At 55.9% G+C, this 20,083-nt stretch overlaps 1 protein-coding gene across 1 annotated transcript; it reads right to left on the reverse strand.

Annotated features, from left to right (window-relative positions):
* Nucleotides 1–1,374: 1,374 nt before the first annotated feature.
* Nucleotides 1,375–19,871, reverse strand: NUAK2 (NUAK family kinase 2). The gene is made up of 7 exons (XM_036442280.2): nt 19,566–19,871; nt 9,962–10,082; nt 7,028–7,179; nt 6,413–6,478; nt 4,524–4,643; nt 3,912–4,044; nt 1,375–3,260 (listed from the first exon to the last, which is right to left on the reverse strand). The coding sequence occupies exons 1-7, from the start codon at nt 19,776–19,778 to the stop codon at nt 2,185–2,187; spliced, it is 1,881 nt and encodes a 626-aa protein (XP_036298173.1). The 5' UTR covers nt 19,779–19,871; the 3' UTR covers nt 1,375–2,184.
* Nucleotides 19,872–20,083: the final 212 nt, after the last annotated feature.

The following is a 20,083-nucleotide window of genomic DNA, read 5'->3' on the forward strand; positions in this document are numbered from 1 at the left end:
CCACCTTGCTGTCCAATCGGCAGCCTCTTTGAGGCTAAGATCTTATGCATTGCACTAGAGATATAGCAACAACCTTTGTCTCCACAGAGCTTAGCAGAGAATAGGGCTGATTCCTAAGCTGGATGAATAAAGGAGTCAGCCAACTCTGCAGCTGAACTCTATGCTTCTTGAAGGTAAAAACCCTCCCTTAGATTTTCCCGGCGTTCACCCGGAGTTTATAGCCCAGAGCTCCAGTCCTCAGCAGTACCTTGAAGATATCAGATTGAAATACTCCAATTGTAGTCGGAGCAATTTCTTGTTAGCTCTAGCATCTTGCCCCATACTTGCCTGGACTCCTTACTTACTCCCCAGACCCATCGATTTTGCAGAGAAGGGGAGGGAAGATCCCGAGGCTCAGAGGCTCCAACCCAGAAGAGCAGGTGTGCTGAGGGAAGGGAGCTGGAGCTGGCTGGGACAGGGGTGTGTTGGGGTAGGGAGTAGGGCATAGGGAGGGAACCTGCTTGAAGCTGGAGTCTTTGGGCTGCTTGCCTGCCTGCCCTTTGTCCTTATTCTCCCTTTCATCTGTCCTCATGGGACCCTGGAGTTTCTCAAAGGAGCAGAGCGGGCTGGGCATGCTCTGCTGGGGGTTGAAGGACGGCCTTCGAGGGGGGCATTCCAAGCATTCTTTATTTCACTAGGGGTCAGGCGGTGGGGGCAGACTGGGCAACGGGGATTTCTTTGGGGAGAGAATAAAGGCAGTGGGGGTGTCTTCAAGCAGCGGGGGACAGAACTGGGTGGGAGAGGGGTGGAAGGAGAGGCAGAGAAGGCTGGGAGCAGGGCTGGACAATCAGCCAAGCCCAGTTCTCCCTTTAGTGCCCATGACGGGAAGAGCAAATTGGGACCTTCAGCCCAGGACTCCGACCCCCCCCCCCCCCCCCCGCGTTTAACAGGGCAGAACTAGGAATGCAGGGGTCTCAAGGAGCTTCTGGGGGCTACAGCTGGGTGCTTGTTGTTGGCTTGTTTTTATGAAGTAGCGTCTCTATTTCCCAGCAGGAGTGTGTGAAGGCTCAAAGATCTGTGCCCCACCTCCCCACACAGGACAACAGAGGCTGTTTTCAGTCGCCGTTCTGGTTTTTAATGGAGCGGTTCTTTTCCTGGCCGCGGAGAAGGGAAGAGGGACCATCAGGTAGACGGAATCAGGGCGTGGACAAGGGAGCCAGAGACCTCCTCTGGCCAGTGCCACGGAACACGCGGATTTAAAAAGGGCCCCCTTCCCCCACGATCAGTAGGGAATCACTGCAAAAATAGTTCTCTGAACACAAATGTTACACGTATGGCGGGTTTTCCAGAACACAGTATTCACAGTATAGAAAACAGCAACATACATTTTTTAAAAAGAACACAGAGCTTGGAACCATAAATAGGACGTTCTGGGGTCCGGAAACCCCAGAGACATAGGCGCATCCATTCTCAGGAGCCGGAGCAGCTTAGAGGCCGGAGAAGGTCACAGAGCCGTTGAGGTTCACGGTGGGGTCCTGAGGAGTCGGGGCCCCTTGAGATGAAGTCCAGTAGCAGCCGGAGCCTCTTCAAGTCTTTCAGATTCATAGCAGCGACGCCAGGAGGCCTGGGCGTCAGGAGGCTCGGAGGACAGGAAAGGGGCGAGAGCCTTTGAGGAAAACGTGTGTTCTCTCCCTGCTGGAGGAATGAGGACAGGCACACGCAGGAAACAGTCTGAGGACGTCCCAGGCACAGGAGCAGTTTGCACAGGAGCAGTTTCCGTATTCCAGTTTTAGTGCCAGGTGGGGATGGGGGTGGGGATGGGGAGAGTTTCCATCCCGCCTGAGGCGCAGGCACCATGCACAGCAATTAAGGACATGGCTGCTGCAAAGTGTGCTCTTCCCATGGGGCTGCGTACAGGAGATGGAAAACTTGGACTTGGCCACGGGCCTTCCCTCTACTTCTCTACCCTTCCCCCCTCTCCACTATCTTCTTGGTTCCACAGGGCTGAGGACATCGAACCCTCAATGCCTTTCACGCGCCCGTTTTGCCCATATCTGTTGCTCCCCCAGGACTAAACGGCCAACCATCTCAGCCTTCTGGGCTGGGACGCTGGTCCTAGGACGCAGGGGAGAAGGGGCTCCCCTCAGGGTGTTGCCAGGTGCATCTTCGAGCCTATCCACTGGGGCGATGCCCCCCCCACCCCCCTCAGCTGAGCTTTGAGCAGATGCCCAGGGCCTGTCGGTAGGCCTCCGTCACCTCCTGGCAGTCCATCAGGGAAAAGCAGCTCTCCCCCAGGGGGTCCTGCCTCCAGCGCCTCAGGCCCCTGCTTCCCGGGCCCTCTGAGGGGGGCTCCTCCAGCCCTGTGAGGTTGTCCACGGACACACAGCCCCGCAGCAGAGGCCCGGGGAGCCGATCAGGCAGGTCCAGCTGGTCAAAGGACTCGGAGGACAGGATGCTTTCCTCGCTCACAGCTCCCGAGGGGCGGCTGGCCCTGGACGGAGGGCAGGCTGAGGCCAGTTCGTTCAGGGAGCAGAAGGTGGCGGGCGCCGTGAGCGGCAGGGCCGCGTGGGAGAACCTGCCGTTGTGTTTGAGGATGCCCTTGCGGTGGTGGTGGAGCAGCCCCGAGGCCTGGGCCGGCTTCTGCTCCACGGAGTCCCCCGCGCTCATAAACACGTCCCCCGCGTCCAAGAGCTCCCCAGAATCGCTGGGCTCGGGAGAGGAGTAGTACCCGGACTCCCGCTGCCGGGACTTCTTGAGGATGCCCTTCTTGGGGAGCAGGGGGGCTGCAGCCTGCTCTGGGCCTGCGGGGGCCGGGCTGAGGTCAGAGTCCCCCCCGGCCTGTTCCGAGGAGGAGGTGGCGGCCTTCTTCTTGAGGATGCCCTTCGGCAGTATGAGGTTGTCCTTGCTGGGGCGAGGGGCGGTGTCACCAGCCGGGCCCCCCTGGAGGGACTGGGCCATGGCGTTCTCTTTGCGGGACTTCTTGAGGGAGTGCTGGCGCTCCAGGCTGGGGGCCACGCTGGCCGCCCCCGGAGCGTGCTGCTTGAAGAAGCTGCACACCTTGGCCCCGTTCTCCAGGAGGGGCCGGGAGGAGCGCCGGAGCCAGTCGGCCATGGAGGCCCGGCCAGAGTCACCGCCAGAGTGCCCTCCCTCGTGCACGGCCTCCTGCTGCCCCACACGGGTGGCGTAGCCCCAGTTGACCCACCAGTGACTGGTGACATCCTCCAGCGTGGCCCGGCGGGTGGGGTTCACCATTAGCAGCCACCGGATCAGGCCACAGGCGTCTGGAAGACAGAGACAAGGGGCTTCAGGTGGGCAGTCATGAGGATGGGCACCCACCACCCCTCTCCCTGGCTCACCCCCACCTGCGCTAAGATGCCCCTCACTCTGTGGTAAGTTACGTTGACTCCCACCGAGGGCTCCACACACGCCCCAGCCCTGCCACTGCCCAGCCTCTGACTCTCCTGGATGGACTCTGCCAGCTTCCTCTCTCATGCCATGCCCCTCGGGCCCCTTCGTTAGCCTTGTTGTATGTGAGTGTGCACCCTCGTTCTCCCCAGAGATGCAACCCTCCAAGAATGTGGACTGTGCTGAAGGGTAAACCAAGATGCTTACAATGTAGGTAGAAAGGACAAAAAGAACTCAAAGGATGAGGGCAAAAGCAGAGGAAAGTGAGTCAACTAAAGCGAAAGGGATCTAGGTTAGACCTTAGAAAGCATTCCCCAAATACAACAGAGCGTGCCCACAAGGGAAGGAAGAGACATCCCTCCTTTTCCAGGTCACAGACACCGGAGGCAGAGAGAGAAGAGCAGGAGGCGATGGAGGGTCCTCTCAGCCGCATGGGGTGTCCTCCTCACTCTGTGCCACTGACTCCGCCTCAGGAATTAGCTCAGGACACCTGGGCCTGGATGCGAACACCCAGACCGCCCACTCACCTGAGGGTTTCGGCGGCTCCCGGTAGGCCCCGCTGCTAATTTGTTTCACCAGTGTCTTATGGTCTTGCCCGTCGAAGGGCATGGTGCCATGCACCAGGATGTACAGTAGAACACCCAGGGACCAGCTGTCCACCTGAGAGGGGAGGAGGGGGCAGATCAGCAAGGATACTGGAGGGCCTCCAGCCCCCCTTGCACACCAGAGAGAGAGGCCAGTGCATCTGAGAGTCACCTCCCTCTAGTATCTGAGGGCAAAGGAGTGACGCTGCAGGAGGGACTGAGCCTCAGGGAGAGGTGCTGTCCATCACCTCTCCTAGGCAGGGGCAGCCACAAACACGAGGGCAGTGGCGAGGCCATCCTTCGGGGACAGGAAGGAGTGGCTGGCTGGGCGCTGGGAAAGGTGATGGGAACCAGGAAGGTGAGCAGCCCAGAACTAGGCTGAGGGACAAGAGATTTGAGTTCTTGTCCCAGTTTGGCCACTGCTGGCTAGAGACCTGGCAAGTTGCTGCTTTGGGGGAGTAGGGGTGAGCGAGCAGTTTTGAATTGTATGCTCTGAGGAGCTAAAGTCACACAGGAAATGCCTGAGGAGGCCGGTGGTGGAGGGCGGGCACCCACCTCTGGGCCCGTGTAGGGCTTCCCGTTGACGATCTCGGGCGAGGCGTAGAGGGGGCTCCCGCAGAACGTCTGCAGGAACTTGCCTTGGTGGTAGAGGTTGGAGAGGCCAAAGTCAGCGATCTGCAGGGTGAGACAAACACACAGGGTCACGCCAAGGCCTGGGATGGCCTGGCACTTTCAGCCTGCCCCTCCCGGACCCTGGGGAACCCCAGGCCCCAGCAGGAGGAAAGGCTGCCCATGACTCCCGCCCGCACTGGGCGCTGTCCACCCGGCTCAGGCCCTGGAAGGAAGTGCCCTGCGGAAGCTGTGTCCATGAGCACTCCGGTAGGGGTGTGGGAGGTTCCGGGTCCTCACTGTGCCCAGGCTCCTCTGCTCATGCTGTACTCCACCCCAGGCTTATGCATCCTCTGGATCCAGCAAGCCCACCTCCCCCTGGGAAGCCCTCCAATGCCCTGAGATCTTCTCCCCCGAAGCTCTACAGTTTCCAATGGCTTGCTATAGCCACTGCCTAGAAGTTCTGTCTCCTCATATTGCCACCTCAGTGCTCCCAGTGCGGACCTCCTTCTGTCTCCATCCCTCCTGCAGCTCCTAGCACAGGTGTGACCCATGAATGGGACCCAATGGGAGGTTGACCAGATGGAGGGGGAGACTTAACATCTCATGCCAGTGTCACGACCCTCAGCAGCATGCCACCCCAGCTCTGAGTAAGCATGTAAGGCTGGGCCGCCCTTCCTAGCGAAGGGTTTGTTTATGTCCACGCCCGGGCAGGATCATGGGGTCAGCCCAGTATGGCTGAGAAGCAAAGGTGAGGGCAGAACAAAGATCACGGCCGGAGTTACAGCCCAGGAGAGGGAATCTTTTCCCCAGGACTCCCTGAGCCATCGGATCCCGAGGCTGTGAGAGGCCCCGAGTCCACCTCTTGTTCTCTGGAGAGATCTTTCCCCAACCATCCTCTCGGACAGACGCTGAGGCCAGCGCCCTCTGCTCCTGACCTCTTCCCCCCCCCCAGCAGAGGGCCATGTGTGTCCAGGGTGGAGGGGGCCTGTTTACGAAAGCCTGGCTCCTTCGTTTATGGCTTTATTGGCCCCTTATCAAGCCCATAATGAGGCGGGTGATTGGTGCAGATGGAGAGTTCATGCCAGTCCGGGGTTTATGGGCTCTGCTCCCCTCCCCCACCCCATACATCAAAGCCAGCTCCACCTGTTCCGGGAATTGGCTGGGGAGGGGGAAAGAAGTCAGCGCCTGGGCACCTCAGAGCACAGGGACTATTATGAGAAAGGACTATGTCCCGAGTTCGAGAAGATTCTGAGGAAGTCTGAGTGCAGAGTCAGTGCCCTCCCAGGTACATGCAGGGGCCGGCCTGGCCTCTCCCCCTTCCAGCGCCGTGCTCTGAGGTTATCTCATCAGCGTGCCCTTCTCGTTCCTAAATTAAACTGCGGGAAGCTGGTGCTAGAAGGCCTGGCCTTTGGGGAAAAGTGCCAGAGGGTTACCTAACTGCAGCAGATGGATGTGCGCATGTGTGTGCGCATGTGTGCACACATGCACACCGGCAGGGACAACGACGGTCTGCTCCCTGCCAGTCCCAAGTGAGCAAAAACTGCCCCTAGACCTAGACTTTTGTCAGTCTTGTGATGTCGAGAGCACTGGTTGGGGAGTCAGCAGACCTTGGTTCTAGCCCACACTCAGCCCCTCATTAGCCACAGGACCTTGTGCGAGTCGCCCCTTATTTTGAGGCCTCGGTTTTCCATCCATAAAACAAAGGGGCACCAACATGTAAGTCGGAGCTCGTTCGACTCCTCCTGGGACCCCAGGGCTTCGAGTTACTTGGCGAAAGGCTGCGGAAAGGCTGGGGAGGAGGGGGAGCTGCTGGAAACAAGACGTGGGCTCACCTTGATATTGCCATTGGCATCGAGGAGGATGTTCTCCAGCTTGAGATCCCGGTGGACAACCCCATTCTGAAAGAGGGAGGAGGAGGCTCAGGGGGAGGTCAGCAGGGAGGGCGGGCATGAGGGCCTAGTCCGGAAAGGGAGGCAAACACGAGGCAGTGGTGGGGGGGGGGGAGAGACAAGTAGGCTGGGAATAGCCATGGTTATCACAGGCCCTTCCAGCCCTGGCCCAGGGACTCAAAGTCTAGCATCCTCTAGGCCCATGGCCCGCAAACTGCAGCTCAAGAGCCACATGTGGCTCTTTTGGCCCCTTGAGTGTGGCTCTTCCACAAAATACCGTGGCCTGGGTGGGCCTATTTTGAAGAAGTGGCATTAGAAGACGTTTAAGTTTAAAAAATTTGGCTCTCAAGAGAAATTTCAGTCGTTGTGCTGTTGATATTTGTCTCTGTTGACTAATGAGTTTGCCAACCACTGTACTAGGCCGAGAGCCCAGAATCGAGTCTTGCCTCTGCTCATCTCCCTGTGTGATCCTGGAGAAACCTGGAACCTCTCTGGCCCAAACCAGCCCCAGAGCCCGGGACCACCCCCTCGGAGCAGGGCCGGGCGGGTGGGGCCCACCTGGTGGCAGTAGTGCACGGCGGAGACGATCTGCCGGAAGAAGTGACGGGCCTCGTGCTCGCTGAGCCGCTGCCGCTCGCTGATGTAGTCGTACAGGTCGCCCCGGCTGGCGTACTCCATGACGATCACAATCTTGCTGCTGTTCTCGAACACTGGGCAGAGCAAGACAGGACATCAGGACCCTCCCGCGCACACTGCTCCCCCTGGGGGCCACTGGCCTCTCCTTGGCCCTGGACCAGGCCCCCCCTCCAGGACCTTCCTCTGGGGATGCCTGTGATGGGCAGGAGGGTGGCAGGTAAGGGCAGGAGAAGGGCCTCTGACGCTCTCCACATCTTTCAGCAGTGACTCGTTCAGGCCAAGCACACTGGCTCCCCCGCCCTCTCTGGAGGTTCTGGCTTTTGTGGGTTCGTGAAACCACCTTGCAAGTTCCCAAAGGGCAGGGCCATCCCCGGGTGAGAATGGGAAGGCTGTCGGATTCGGAAGTCGGTGCTTTTTGCTGTGGGACGTACGGCAAACCTCTTCTAGACCCAGCAGCAAGAACGTCAGTTCGGGGCTGGAATCCTAGCCCCATAACTTACTGGCTGGGTGGCCCTGGCAAGTTATTCAACCAGCGTGCCTCAGTTTCCTCATTTGAAGAGGGGGATGATCATGGCAACCTCTGAGGGCTGCGATGAGAACTAGATAAAAGCCGCTCACATGCCGAAACCGGTTTGGCTCAGTGGACAGAGCATCAGTCTGTGGACTGAAGGGTCCTGGGTTCGATTTCGGTCAAGGGCATGTACATTTGGTTGCAGGCACATCCCCAGTGGGGATGTGCAGGAGGCAGCTGGTCAATGTTTCTCTCTCACCGATGTTTCTAGCTCTCTATCCCTCTCCCTTCCTCTCTGTAAAAAATCAATAAAATACATTTTTTTTTAAATTAAAATAAAAAGGCCAGTGATAGCCGGGGACTGGCTGAGCAAGCTGGCGGGGGGGCTGACATAAACGAGCCCTCAATACATGCCACCTACTGTTAGATTTATTAGTAGCGTCCTCCTATATGTAATATACATAAGAATGCCCACACAATGCCTGCCTTGAGGGTCAGAAAAGGAACAGAAGTCTATGTAAGTGGCTTGTACACTACACAGTACCCTGGAGAGCTGAGTACTCATCTCCCCCAACACCTTTGACTTCCCACCCAGAGTCCTTCCAGGGCCTCGGCCACAGAAGCAATCAGAATGTTCGGTAATTCATTGACTGGCTGGGCTCCTGGCAGGCAGCCTGCCCCATCTGGCTCATCAACACGTAGAGGAGGGGCCCTCTTGCCCTGTGAGGCCTCGTCCTGGCTCCAGCCCCCTGGAAAGGTTAGGGAACGACTAGGTCGCCAAACTGGCCCTTCAGCTGGGTTGTGTCAGAACACGCATGGCCCTGACATTGCATCTTTGTGTCAAACAGGTCCTAGGAGTTGGGCTTGCTGGGCCAGCCCCGGGCTGCTGCTGTCTAGCAGGTGAGAGGGAGCTGAGGGAGGTGGCTTCTCCCAGGAGGAGCCTCAGCTCCCAGGCACTCGGATACATGGCGGGGAGGACTGAGCTTTTTCCCAGGGGAGCATGAGTGAGTGGCCCTGATGGGTGGTAGCCCAGCCTCCTGGGGGGTGTCCAGCTGAGCCTCTCCCCCTGTGCTTCTCCATATCTCTGCAGCCTCTGTGCCATGAAATCGGGGGTTAAGAGCCAGCACACTCTGGACAGCAGCTAGGTCAGTCCCCCAACCCTCCACCCCCCAGTCTAACCTCCTGAGGGCTGGGTCACCATGGGGATGGATCCGGAGAGCCCTGCCGCTCACACAGTAACTATGACAGCCCTCCATCTGCAGAACTAGAAGGGGAGGGGGAAGCCACATCCTGAGCTTCAAAGCTCAGTGCGCAGACCTGGCTGGGGGTATGGGTGTGGGACACGCACCCATATGTGTACACACACACACACACACACACACCGATCACCACGCTCAGCCGGGCTTAACCACTACTCCGCCATGCCCACTCTGCCCTAGGGGAATACACAGAGATACAATGGGCTTTCTTAGCCTCTTGCCTGGGCTCCTGTGGGACAGGCTCAGGCCACAGGGCCGTGTGAGTGGCTCTGCCCTTCATCTTCCTATGATATAGCCCAAGAGAGAAGACTTCTCTCATATTTCCTACCAGGACTATTCAGACAGAGGGCAAAGCCATAGTCTTCCTCCCTCTGCTGCTATCCCTTGTCCCATCTAACTGACATTATGTAAAGGCTGGAAGCAGACAGATGTGTGTGGGAAGGTGTTCCCCCTCTTTCCCTTGTCTCTCCCCCCTCTCCCCACCGCCTCTTGCTTGCTTTGTTGTCTCGGTCACAGGGAACAGGGCAGCTGGAATGGAAAGCCACCACTGTTGTCAGAGCAAGAGGAGGCTGGGAGAGGTGATAAGGAGAGGAGGGAGCCAGGTGCCTGGCGGGAATGACTCCGAGGACGGGGCAGGCCCTAGGAGGCTGGCTCTCAGCACCCATGCGCCCGAGACAGGTGCAGGCCTCCCTGTGTCAGCCGCCCCCGTATCGCGGAGGCTCTCACTGGGCTGGGGAGGTAGCATTCAAGTACAGAAACCCGAACAATAACCACAAAAAGCCTACAGTACGCAGAGTCCCTCCCACGAGCTGAGCACACGGTGACATTTTGTTTGGCCTTTGCAACTCCCCCTGTGACGCAGGTGGGATTATCCCGTTTTACAAATGAGGAACTGACGCCCACCCAGAAACTAAATTGAATAGCTGCCCAAGCCACACCACTGAATTTCAAATCCAGCTTTTGTCAACTCTAAAGCCTGTGTCTCTTTTCTTTTCTTTTTTTCCCCGTATCATCTGTTCTGACTGCTCCTACACACACACACACACACACACACACACGCACAGGTGCACACGCCTGCCTCTGTACCTTCGTGGATGGCCACGATGTGGGGGTGGTTGAGTGATGACATGATCTCAATCTCCCGCCGAATGTGCATCAGGTCTTGCTCATCTTTGATTTTGTCTTTCCGGATCGACTTGATGGCCACCTGGGGAAAGAGAATGTTGGAGAGTGAAGAGGAAGGTCTGGCAGCTAACAGTGTCCCCAAGGACACTCTCCAAGTCCTGACTGTGGTCCGCCTGCTGCTGCCGCCGAGGCCACAGGACGCACCCCAGGGTGCCACTCTGACCTCCACCAGGGAAGATGGCGGAGAGGCTGGAGAGCACCTTCTGTAGGGGTGGTCCATGCAGCAGGAAGGAGTCAGGACCAACGATGAACAAGGAAAGTAACAACCATCGGGAAGGCTGATGCTTTAGGATTCACACAGCAGATTTACCCTACTACCCCAGGAGGACGAGGATGTGCCCACCACTGGATCCCTGATGCCAAGCATAGTGCTGGGCACACAGTAGGCACTGCATAACTGTTTGTTGTGCTAGTAAATTAACTGGTCCTCCCAACAGCCCTGGGGGGTAAGCACAGGAAGCATTTTCATCCCCATTTACAGGCAAGGAAACTGGTACCCAGGGAGGTCAAGTGATCTGCTCAAAGTCATACTGTCACTAGCCGGCACGCCTTGATGAACCTGGACAGCAGTATATGAAGTGAAGCAAGCCAGGCGCACAGGCCAAATGCTGTACCAGTCTATTTCGATGGGGTGACCAGGAGGGGAAAATGCCCAGGACAGAAAGCAGAACAGGGGTTGCCAGGCGAAGGGACTGGTGGCGGGCTGAGCAGGACTGTCTGACGGGTACAGAGAGCTTCTGTCTGGAGAGATGAAACGATGGGAGGAATGCATAGCGGTGATGGTTCCACACCATGAAAACTGTACTGGAAGCCACTGAATCGTACACTTAAATGCTTAAAATGGTAAATTTTATGTTATATATATTTTACCACACAAAAAAATATGAAAACTAAAAACCCCTCACAGGTTTCTTCAGTCCAGGGAAGGAATGTCCCTCTCCCAGCAACCGCATCCTCTGAGCTTCGCCCTCTTGCCTGTAAAGGTGAACATGCCATAAAAGGACAAATGCTCAGCTGGGTTTCGTGGCCGGTCCTCAAGGGTGGAGGGAGGCAAGGGAGAATGAAGAAAGAGCTGCCAGATGCCTTTGCGACAAAGCTCTGGAGACTGGGGGGTCTCCGTCCCCCTCTCTCTCCATCCCACACAGGGCCAAGGTGACAGAAAGGGGAGAATCACAACTGTGCGGTGTGAGTGTGTGTGTGTGTGTGTGTGTGTGTGTGAGAGAGAGTGTGTATGTGTGTGAGTGTATGTGAGTGTGTGTGTGTGAGTATATGTGTGAGTGTGTGTGAGTGTGTGTGTGAGAGTGTGTATGTGTGTGAGTGTGAGTGTGTGTGAGTGTGTGTGTATGTGTGTGAGTGAGTGTGTAAGTGTATGTGAGTTGTGTGTGTGTAAGTATATGTGAGAGTGTGTGTGTGAGAGTATATGTGTGAGAGTGTGTATGTGTGTGAGTGTGTGTATGTGTGTATGTGTGTGAGTGTGTGTATGTGTGTGAGTGTGTGTGTGTGTGTGTGTGTGTGTGCGCACGCGCGCGCGGGCGCACACATGTGTGCAGAAGACACAGCCTGGGAGCCAGGAGACGGCGGTTCTCCTCCAGGCTCTGTCGCTGTCCCCAGGGGCCGTCCCACCCCTCCTCAGAGCTTTCTTTTCCGTGAAACAAACAGGCTGAACGGACTTGTGTGGTGCTTTCCTGCTTTGGCTGTGAGATGAGCCAGGCAAATGCCACGGCCGTAGAGGCCTGCCTTGCTGGCATCAGTGCTGGGCAGGGGCGGGGTGTCCCAGGGCTGGTCACTTCCTGTGGAGCCTGGTGCAGGGACACAAATGGTAAACACAAGACTTCCCCTTCACCGGAGACAGGCAAGTTAGGAGAAACCCCAAGGCACAGGCCGAGGTAAACAGCTCCTCATTCAGTTTCCCAGGAGAGTTTCAAAAGGAGACGGAGAAAAGGAAACCACTTCTGGGAGGGGGGGCCTCTAATCCCCCCTCTCACCCGGGCTGGGAGAGGCAGACAATGGCTTCCTGCTCACAGGGACAGCGACAAGAATGCGGAACAGCCCCGCGTAATCCCGTAAGAGGAGCTGCTGACAGTGCCCAGGGCCGTCACCCCGGCAACGGCAATGGGCCCTCGGCGTGCCCTCCTCCCCTCCCCGGGAGCTGCCTCCCGGAAAGAGCCAGGCCCAGCTCTCTGCTCCCTGAGCGGGGCAGGGAGGACAATGGCAGCGGGAGGGACTGTCACCATGGAACCTCCCGCCAAGATGCTGTGGAGGCCCACGCTGCAGCTGCAGGTGCTCGGTGCACGCCCCCACCCCTTCTGCTCCAACACGCCCCCAGAGCTGTGCTGCAAAACCCCTGACTGAGAACTGGATGGGGGGTGGGGATGGGGACAAAGGGACTGGATTCCTCCATCAGCTCTGAGGTTTCAGCCTGGCGCTCGGCTTCCACACATCTCTCTCCCCAGACCCTTATCCTCTCCCCGAAGACACAATTTTATAGGCTAATTCTTTCCTCTCTAAATGTCTGCATTTTAATAATCAGACAATGGATAAAGTACAATGTACTCTTCAGATAGAGGGCCATAATAACCTATTAACAGGTAGTAAAAAAAAAAAACATACATGAATCACATAACTTGATAATGAGACAGAACTATGTGAGGGCTTAAGATGCGCATGTATGGCCGGGACCGGTTTGGCTCAATGGATAGAGCGTCGGCTTGGGGACTGAAGGGTCCCGGGTTCGATTCCGGTCAAGGGCATGTACCTTGGTTGCGGGCATATCCCCGGTAGGGGGTGTGCAAGAGGCAGCTGATCGATGACTCTCTCTCATCGATGTTTCTAACTCTCTATCTCTCCCTTCCTCTCTGTACAAAATCAATAAAATATATTTAAAAAAAAAAAAAAAAAAGATGCGCATGTATGAAAAGGCTAAGCACACCTGGGATGTATAACTGTGTACACACAGACAAATACAACAAGAGAGAAACCATTCTAGGCTTAGGAGGCAGAGCTCTCAAAAAGACAAGACCTAAAAGAAAGGAGGTCCCCCCTTCCCCCCTCCCCCCAATAAAGGGTCTGAGCTGTGCTAGAAACATCACGCTGATGGATAGATAGAGGGTTCAAATCAAACCTTGAGATCCATTTCTCTCAAATTTGGAAGCCCATGGCCCTAAATCAGAATTGTTAACCTCCACGGACAGTTCCATCCTCCTGTTAGCTTATGCTCTGGCCTCAGGGGGGGGTGGGGGGGCAAGGACCCCAATCATCTACATTAGGACCTAGGACAGCACAGTGTGGCTGGCACCTCCCAGGAGAGAAACAAGTAATGTCAGCAGGCCTCCACCAGCCCTTAAGCAGGTGACAAACCAGAAGAGCAAGATGTCAGTGCCCTGGTGAGGCTGGGCCGCGGCTCCTCAGCCCATCCCATGAGAAGGGCCTCTCGCTACCTGCTGGCTAGCCTAGCAAAGCAGATAAGATGTAGCCAACGCTCAGGCCTAGACAGAGCCCCGCAATCGAAAGCACTCAACGACAGTTTACTGGGGAACACCAATCACCATCTAGAGATATTGGTGAGGTCATGGGGCTGCTCCCTGACTGATGGGGCCGGTGCCAGGTGAGATTTTCTGCCTTTCTTCCCGGGCATGGGTGGAGAGGCAACCTCTGTCACGGGTACTAATTCGGAGGGACCTTTGTTCTCCATAGGCAAGGCGGTTAGTGAGCAACCACTCTCTAGAATGAAAACGTACTGACGGGAGCTACGCGGATCACCCAGAGGTAGAGAGATCACAAGCCCAGGGACAACCCTGGTTCATCCCAGCAATATCACTAACAGGGACCCCTTCCCCTCCAAAGTACCTAGGTTTAGATAACATAGTATGTGGCCACTCTACTCAGAGGGAACAGGGAACCCAGACACAACAATTGTATGAATGCACACGTAAACACTAGGTCTATGGAGAGGGTGTCAGGAGCTCAGGTATCTCTCATCTTTATGTGCCACTGCTGGACTCTGCAACTCAAGACAAGTCACTTAAATAATCTGGTCAACTGGTCTTGCTGCCCTCATCTGAAAAATGAAAAGGTCATGTATTCTCCAAACACCTGCTGAACGCCCACTACATGCCTGGTGCTATATGAGGTGTTGGGGATGTAAGACAGCAATTGGACAGTCCCTCTGCCAAGGTTTTCAGTGCATAATGAACATAAACTCCAGTGGAGTGTGATGAGTGTGAAAACGGAGGCCCCTGTCTGCCAGGTGCTCCAGGGGCACTGGAGGAGCCTCCTCGGCCGGGAGGAGCGGGGAGAGAACTGTTTTAGATCTTGACAGATGAGTGGGGTTTGCCAAGCCAAGGAGGATAGGCTAGGGAGGGGCAGCACGGGCACGCCAGGCAGAGAGAAATGTTTGAGCAAAGGCCAGGAAGAAAGGGGCCATTCACAAATTTGCACGCCAGGATCTCAAAGCTCCCTTCCAAACGCCAGCATTGTCCGCTGAGCGTCTTCAGAAATGGGTCACCTGCGACCATGCCAGGAAGGTGCTGGCCAAGGATCGTTATAAAGAGCTATGTCTCTGCTAACCTGTCTGAGCACAGCTCCTGCTGATCCCAGCCCAGGGATTTCCTCACTCCCGTGGCCCTGCAGGGCTAACTCTCTGCCCTGTGTTGCAAATGGCAAACACTGCAGAAAAGGTGCACCGACTCTTCGAAGGCAGAGTCAGGATCCAAGAGGGAGAGGTGTTCCCTGGAGAAGCTGCCGTCTCAAAAGACAAAAGATCCTCACAGATGCCCCACCCTGCCTCCAGCTCCCTCCCTCCCGCCCCTGGAGAAGGGAATGCCCCACACGCTGCCTCGGGCCAATCTGCACACTACCACCAGCCACCCCCATCCCACTTATACAAACACTGGAACACAAACACATGGGTGCTGGGGTTCCAATAGTTAAATACTCCCCCTAACTGCCCCCCCCCCCCCAACTCAGATCAGGAGGAATGATCTGGATTCAGGAGAGGATGGCAGGAAGGTCTTAGAAAAACAAGATCTAAAGGTGCTGATCCCAGGTCCCAGGAAAGAGGGTGCGCACTGGGCATCTCTGGTCATGGCTATTGCCAGGAGTTGGGGCCAAGGTCCTTGGCTCCTCTCTGACCTTTCACGAAGCAGCTGCCACCTGGGAGGAGGGGAAGGAGATGGAGGATGACCCACTTAGATAATGGAGGAGAGATTGAGCTGGGCTGGCCTGGGCTGGGCAGAGTGGGCGTGGGCCCAGCGTGTGGGGGCTCACCCTCCCACCAAGCTTGCCAGAGAACCAGCCAGGGAGAGGGATGGGCTCCAGCCATGAGGGGAGTCCGAGCTGCTTCCCCTAAACCATACTGTGCCCAACCCTCCTTGCCACCCTCCTGCCCACTCTGCCAGGTTGCTGGGCAAGGCACTTCCCTGCCCAGCTCTCTTGTGTGGTTTGGCCAGGGCCCAAGGACAAGAGTCGCCCGCTGCTGAGCAGGCAGGTGCAGGAGGCGCTGGGAGGGCGGCCGGCCAGGTGGGAGCCCTTCTCTGGAGTCAGGGCTGAAGGAGAGATTGGGACTTTGAACAAAGCAGAGACCAAAGCGGTTTAGGCTTAAAGAAGATGAGCACAGCCCAGGGTCTTGCTCAGGGCAGGGAGACCCAGAATGGATGTCTTCAGAGAGGGGAGGGACTGTAGTCACAGCAGCCTGGCTGGGAGGACACTGTATAGGCTACTGTACTCAGCACTTTGCCATATATTATCTTATTTAATCCTAGGAGACTATCATGCAGTAGCAGTTACCATAACCCCACTTTACAGATGAGGACACTGAGGTACAGAGAGGTCACAGAGCTGGTGGGTGAGCAATAGAGGCAGGATTTTAAACCCATGCATTCTGACTCTGAGTGAAGCAGCCTTCCTGACAAGGTGAAAACCAGGAATGTGGTGCAGTTCACCCAACCAGGATCCTTCACAGGCAGTGTGTGTGTGTGTGTGTGTGTGTGTGTGTGTGTATGTGTGTGTGAGAAAGAGAGAGAGAAAGAGAGAGAGAGAGAGAGAGAGAGAGAGAGAGAGAGAGAGAGAGAGAGAGTCGGTTCTCAGCGATCCTCCAACCCTCGGCACTGCCTGAAGTGCTGAGAAAGGTGACTGGAGCAGACTTGTTGGGATGACAAAACACACTGAGACAGGCCGGGGGACAACTGAAGGCCAACTTCCAGGCCAAGACTCAGACGTGGTGATCCAGGACTTGGGGTGGTCAGATCGGGGCCTAGGCTGCAGGCATGCACTAACCAGCCAGAAGACAAGTCTCCTCTCCTCTCTGGGTCTCAGTCTCCCCATCTGTCAATGAAGGGAATAGGACCATCTCAGTCATTTTCAAATCCCAACAAGCCATTGAATATATCGGACAGAAGCGCCTCTGCCCCAGATCACCAGCCATTTGGCCCCCCCTCGTGTTCCTCATGGAAGCCCTTAGAGGTTAAGACTTCCATGCAGATCATCCCAAAGGCTCTGGTCGACTCTACTGGCGGGTGTTTTTCTCTTTAAGGGGACGGAGGGTGAGGGAGCTGGGAGGGCCACAGGAGGAAATGTCATCGGGATACCAGAAATGCACTTGGAGACTAGGAGATCCAGAGCAAATATTTGTTTTTCCTTTGATGCCCTCCTGGAGTAGCCATTAGTCCTGCCCACCTGCCCCCCCCCCCCTCCGGACAGTCCCATCAAGCCCCTGACAATCTCATCTAGGCAGGCTGGGGACGGGAAAAGGTCTGTAAAAGTGGAGAGAAGATTGGGATGGGAGTCACCCAGCAGGTCTTCCTCTGACGTTAGTCTATCAGTAATCTCGGTTCATTTTGAGGGGGTCTGGGTGGCTCCATGTCCCTCTCTCCTGTTGAAGATCCTGAGGTTGGTCTCTCTTCAGTGAAGAGAGAAGGAGGGAACAGTGAAGAGGCAGGAATGAGGGGGTGGGGTGGGGAAGAGGATTCCTCTCCAGAACTGAGGAACCATCAGCACAGCAGGCAGCTGCTCCACAAGGAGAAGAGAGACACTGAGCAAGTGCCCAGCAGAAGCACAGAACGGTCTATATGGATCGGGGAGGTTCGGAACAGGTCCCACTCCTACAGATCTCGGCTCCCTGCATACAGCAGAAGGCAAGGGGCGGGAAGTACCTTCTGGAGTCAGTGTTCTGATGTAACAAGAGCTGGAACCCCTGCCTCCAGTCGCTGAGATTTGGAAACTGAAAGCTGGTTTATCTCATTCCAGAATCAATAAGATCTCTTTATTGCTCCCTCCCTCCCCACCTTCCTCTCTCCCCGCCTTCCTCCCTCTCTCTCCTAAATGCAGTGACCTAGGTCAAAAGCCTGATGAGCTCTCTAAACTTAAATCTCACTTTCCCAGTTTTAAGGCCCCCCATGCCCCCCAACCCAATCTGCCCCCCATAATCAGCTATCTTCCAGCTAAGCCGCCAACAAAGCCTGGGCCCAGAAGTCTGAAGCTGGAGCCTCACCAGGCCCTCACACTTTATAGAAAGAGAAAGAAAAGGAAAGTCAGGAAGTATATGATTGCCCAATATCTGTAACCTGGCAGCAGGCAACAGGGACCATGCCAGGCATTAGCAGAAAAAGCATACCCGGTCCTATTGATGGGGCCATAAACCCATCCCCTTTTGCCAGCATCCACTCTCCTTCACCAATGAAAGGACTTCTTGAATTTCAAACCAGCTACTGGCTGCTAAAGCAAACAATCCGGGGCGGCGACTGCAGCCACAGCCGATAGGACAAACCATGGCTCCACACACACACACACACACACACACACACACACACACACACACATATACACACACACCTGTACTTCCACACATCTCATAACCAGCACTCAACTGGATTTGGCAAAACAGTTCCTAGAGCACCTGCCCTAAAAGGCTTGTTAAAATACAGATTATTTGGTCCCAATCCTAGACCTTCAGAATAAAATCCTATGGGTGTGGGAGCAGAGAACAAGGATTTCAAACAAGCAGTTGACTCCTATGCCTATGAAACTCCAGTTTGAAAACCACTGTTCACCAACTTTTCGGCAAGCATGTCACTCTTTCAGGGTTGGCCTTTCCAGATATAAGCATCAGTTCTCACAGTGGTTTCTTCATGTCAGAGCAATTTACATTCACACTTACTTCTCACTCAGTCCTCACAGCAGCTGGTGAGGGAGGCTGAGGTTTCTCCCCGTGTTTGCAGAAGGGGAAACTGAGCTAAATTAATTGCTCAAGGTCCCACAGATTACTACGATAAATTAATTGCTCAAGGTCCCACAGATTACTATGATTACTACAATGTGCGCGCGCGCGCACACACACCAAATTAACAGGACACCTTTCTGAAAAGGCCTTGCACCCGAAGGAATCTTGGGACACAGTGGACCTTGCTCCAGAGCCTGGTTTCACATTTCCCAGAATAAAAAACTCATCGTATTGCTGCTGTTGTTTAGTGGTGGAGTGCTGACCTATGAACCCGGAGGTCAGAGTTGGATCCTGGCCAGGGCATATGCCCCAGTTTTGGTTTCGATCCCTGGTAGGGGGTTAGCAGGAGGTAGCCTATCAATGATTCTCTTTCTTCATCGTTGATGTTTCTATTTCTCTCTCCCTCTCATTCTCTGAAATCAATAAAAATATATTTTTTAAAAAAACTCATCATCGGACACTTCGACTCACTCTTAGATTTAGAAAGGACATAAGTGTCCAAGCCCCTTTCCTCCCCCCCCCTCCCCATTCCATCCCCGTGCATATCTCCGAAGTATGCTGGGCTGCCAGACGCATAGGACTGAGCTGAGAACTAGAGGCCTCACTCATTCATCCAAACACACACACACACACACACACACACACACACACTCACTGGGACTAACCTCCCTCCCTACCAGGATCAGGCACCTTCTACTTCCTCTTCCCATTCTGCTGGATTGGAAGTCTGTTCCCAGCAAAACCCAACTCAAGTTCCATCTTCTTTAGGGGGGACCTCTCGTCCCTGAGGATGCTCGTAGACTTCCAGGCTCCCTGCACCCACTGGCCATCACTAACTGGCCATCGCCACATGCTGCCCGGTGTTGTTGGGGTTCTCAGGTCCACGACCCTTGTCAGTACAACCAGGGACAGACACATCTGCGATACACACCGTCACCGCCGCCCCGGCCCCGCAATCTCAGCTTGGTCAAGAATGAATGAAGCCCTAACCGGTTTGGCTCAGTAGATAAGAGCATCGGCCTGTAGACTGAAAGGTCCCAGGTTCGATTCCCGTCAAGGGGATGGACCATGGTTGCTGGCACATCCCCAATAGGAGGTGTGCCTGAGGCAGCTGACCCATGTTTCTCTCTCTTCGATGTTTCTAACTCAATATTCCTCTCCCTTCCTCTCTAAAAAAAAGCAATAAAACATATATTTTTTTAAAAAGACTGAATAAAGGGGTTCCCCACCCATCCACGGAGCAAGGCTCTGGCCCCCCGGCCCAGCCGAGCAGGAGGGAGCCGCACTCACCAGGCGCCCCGAGCTCTCCCGCGCCTTCTTCACTTTGCCGTAGGTGCCCTTGCCCAGCGTCTCCAGGAACTCGTAGCGGTGCCGCAGGTTGTGCTTGTGGTGGTGCCGCTTCACCGCCTGCTTCTTCATCACCGGCTTGGGCGACTTGAGCCCGTCGGCCAGGGCAGCCGGAGGAGCCGGGCCGGGCCGCCGAGCGAGAGTCAGCGATTCCATGGCGAGAAGGAGCCCAGAGCAGGTGGCGTAGGGGTCGGCTGCGTGGGTAGAACCAGGGCACACGTTCCAAACCCTGCCCGTGAGCCCACCGCCGCCTCGCAGCGCGCGTCCGGGCGCCGCATTCCAACTTGTTATAAATGCCCCAGCCCGCGGCCAGGCCACACCCCCCGCGCCCATTGGCCCGCTCGCCGGCTTTGTGTGTCCGGGGCCGTTCTCATTGGTCCGCCCAGGACTCCGGCCCCGCCTCCCCTCTCCGCGCTGCTTGGAAAGGTGTCAATGGGGCCCGCCCACCCCCTCCTGTGCAA

The sequence above is a fragment of the Pipistrellus kuhlii genome, unplaced genomic scaffold (assembly GCF_014108245.1).
Source record: "Pipistrellus kuhlii isolate mPipKuh1 unplaced genomic scaffold, mPipKuh1.p scaffold_m20_p_18, whole genome shotgun sequence".
Lineage (NCBI taxonomy): Eukaryota > Metazoa > Chordata > Mammalia > Chiroptera > Vespertilionidae > Pipistrellus > Pipistrellus kuhlii.

Coding starts and splice junctions, on each gene's coding strand:
- NUAK2 (XM_036442280.2), bottom strand. CDS start 19,778: ATGGAATCGCTGACTCTCGCTCGGCGGCCCGGCCCGGCTCCTCCGGCT. Junction 7,180..9,961: donor CATCGTGGCCATCCACGAAG/GTACAGAGGCAG, acceptor TGCTCTGCCCAG/TGTTCGAGAACAGCAGCAAG. Junction 4,644..6,412: donor ATGCCAATGGCAATATCAAG/GTGAGCCCACGT, acceptor CTCACCCTGCAG/ATCGCTGACTTTGGCCTCTC.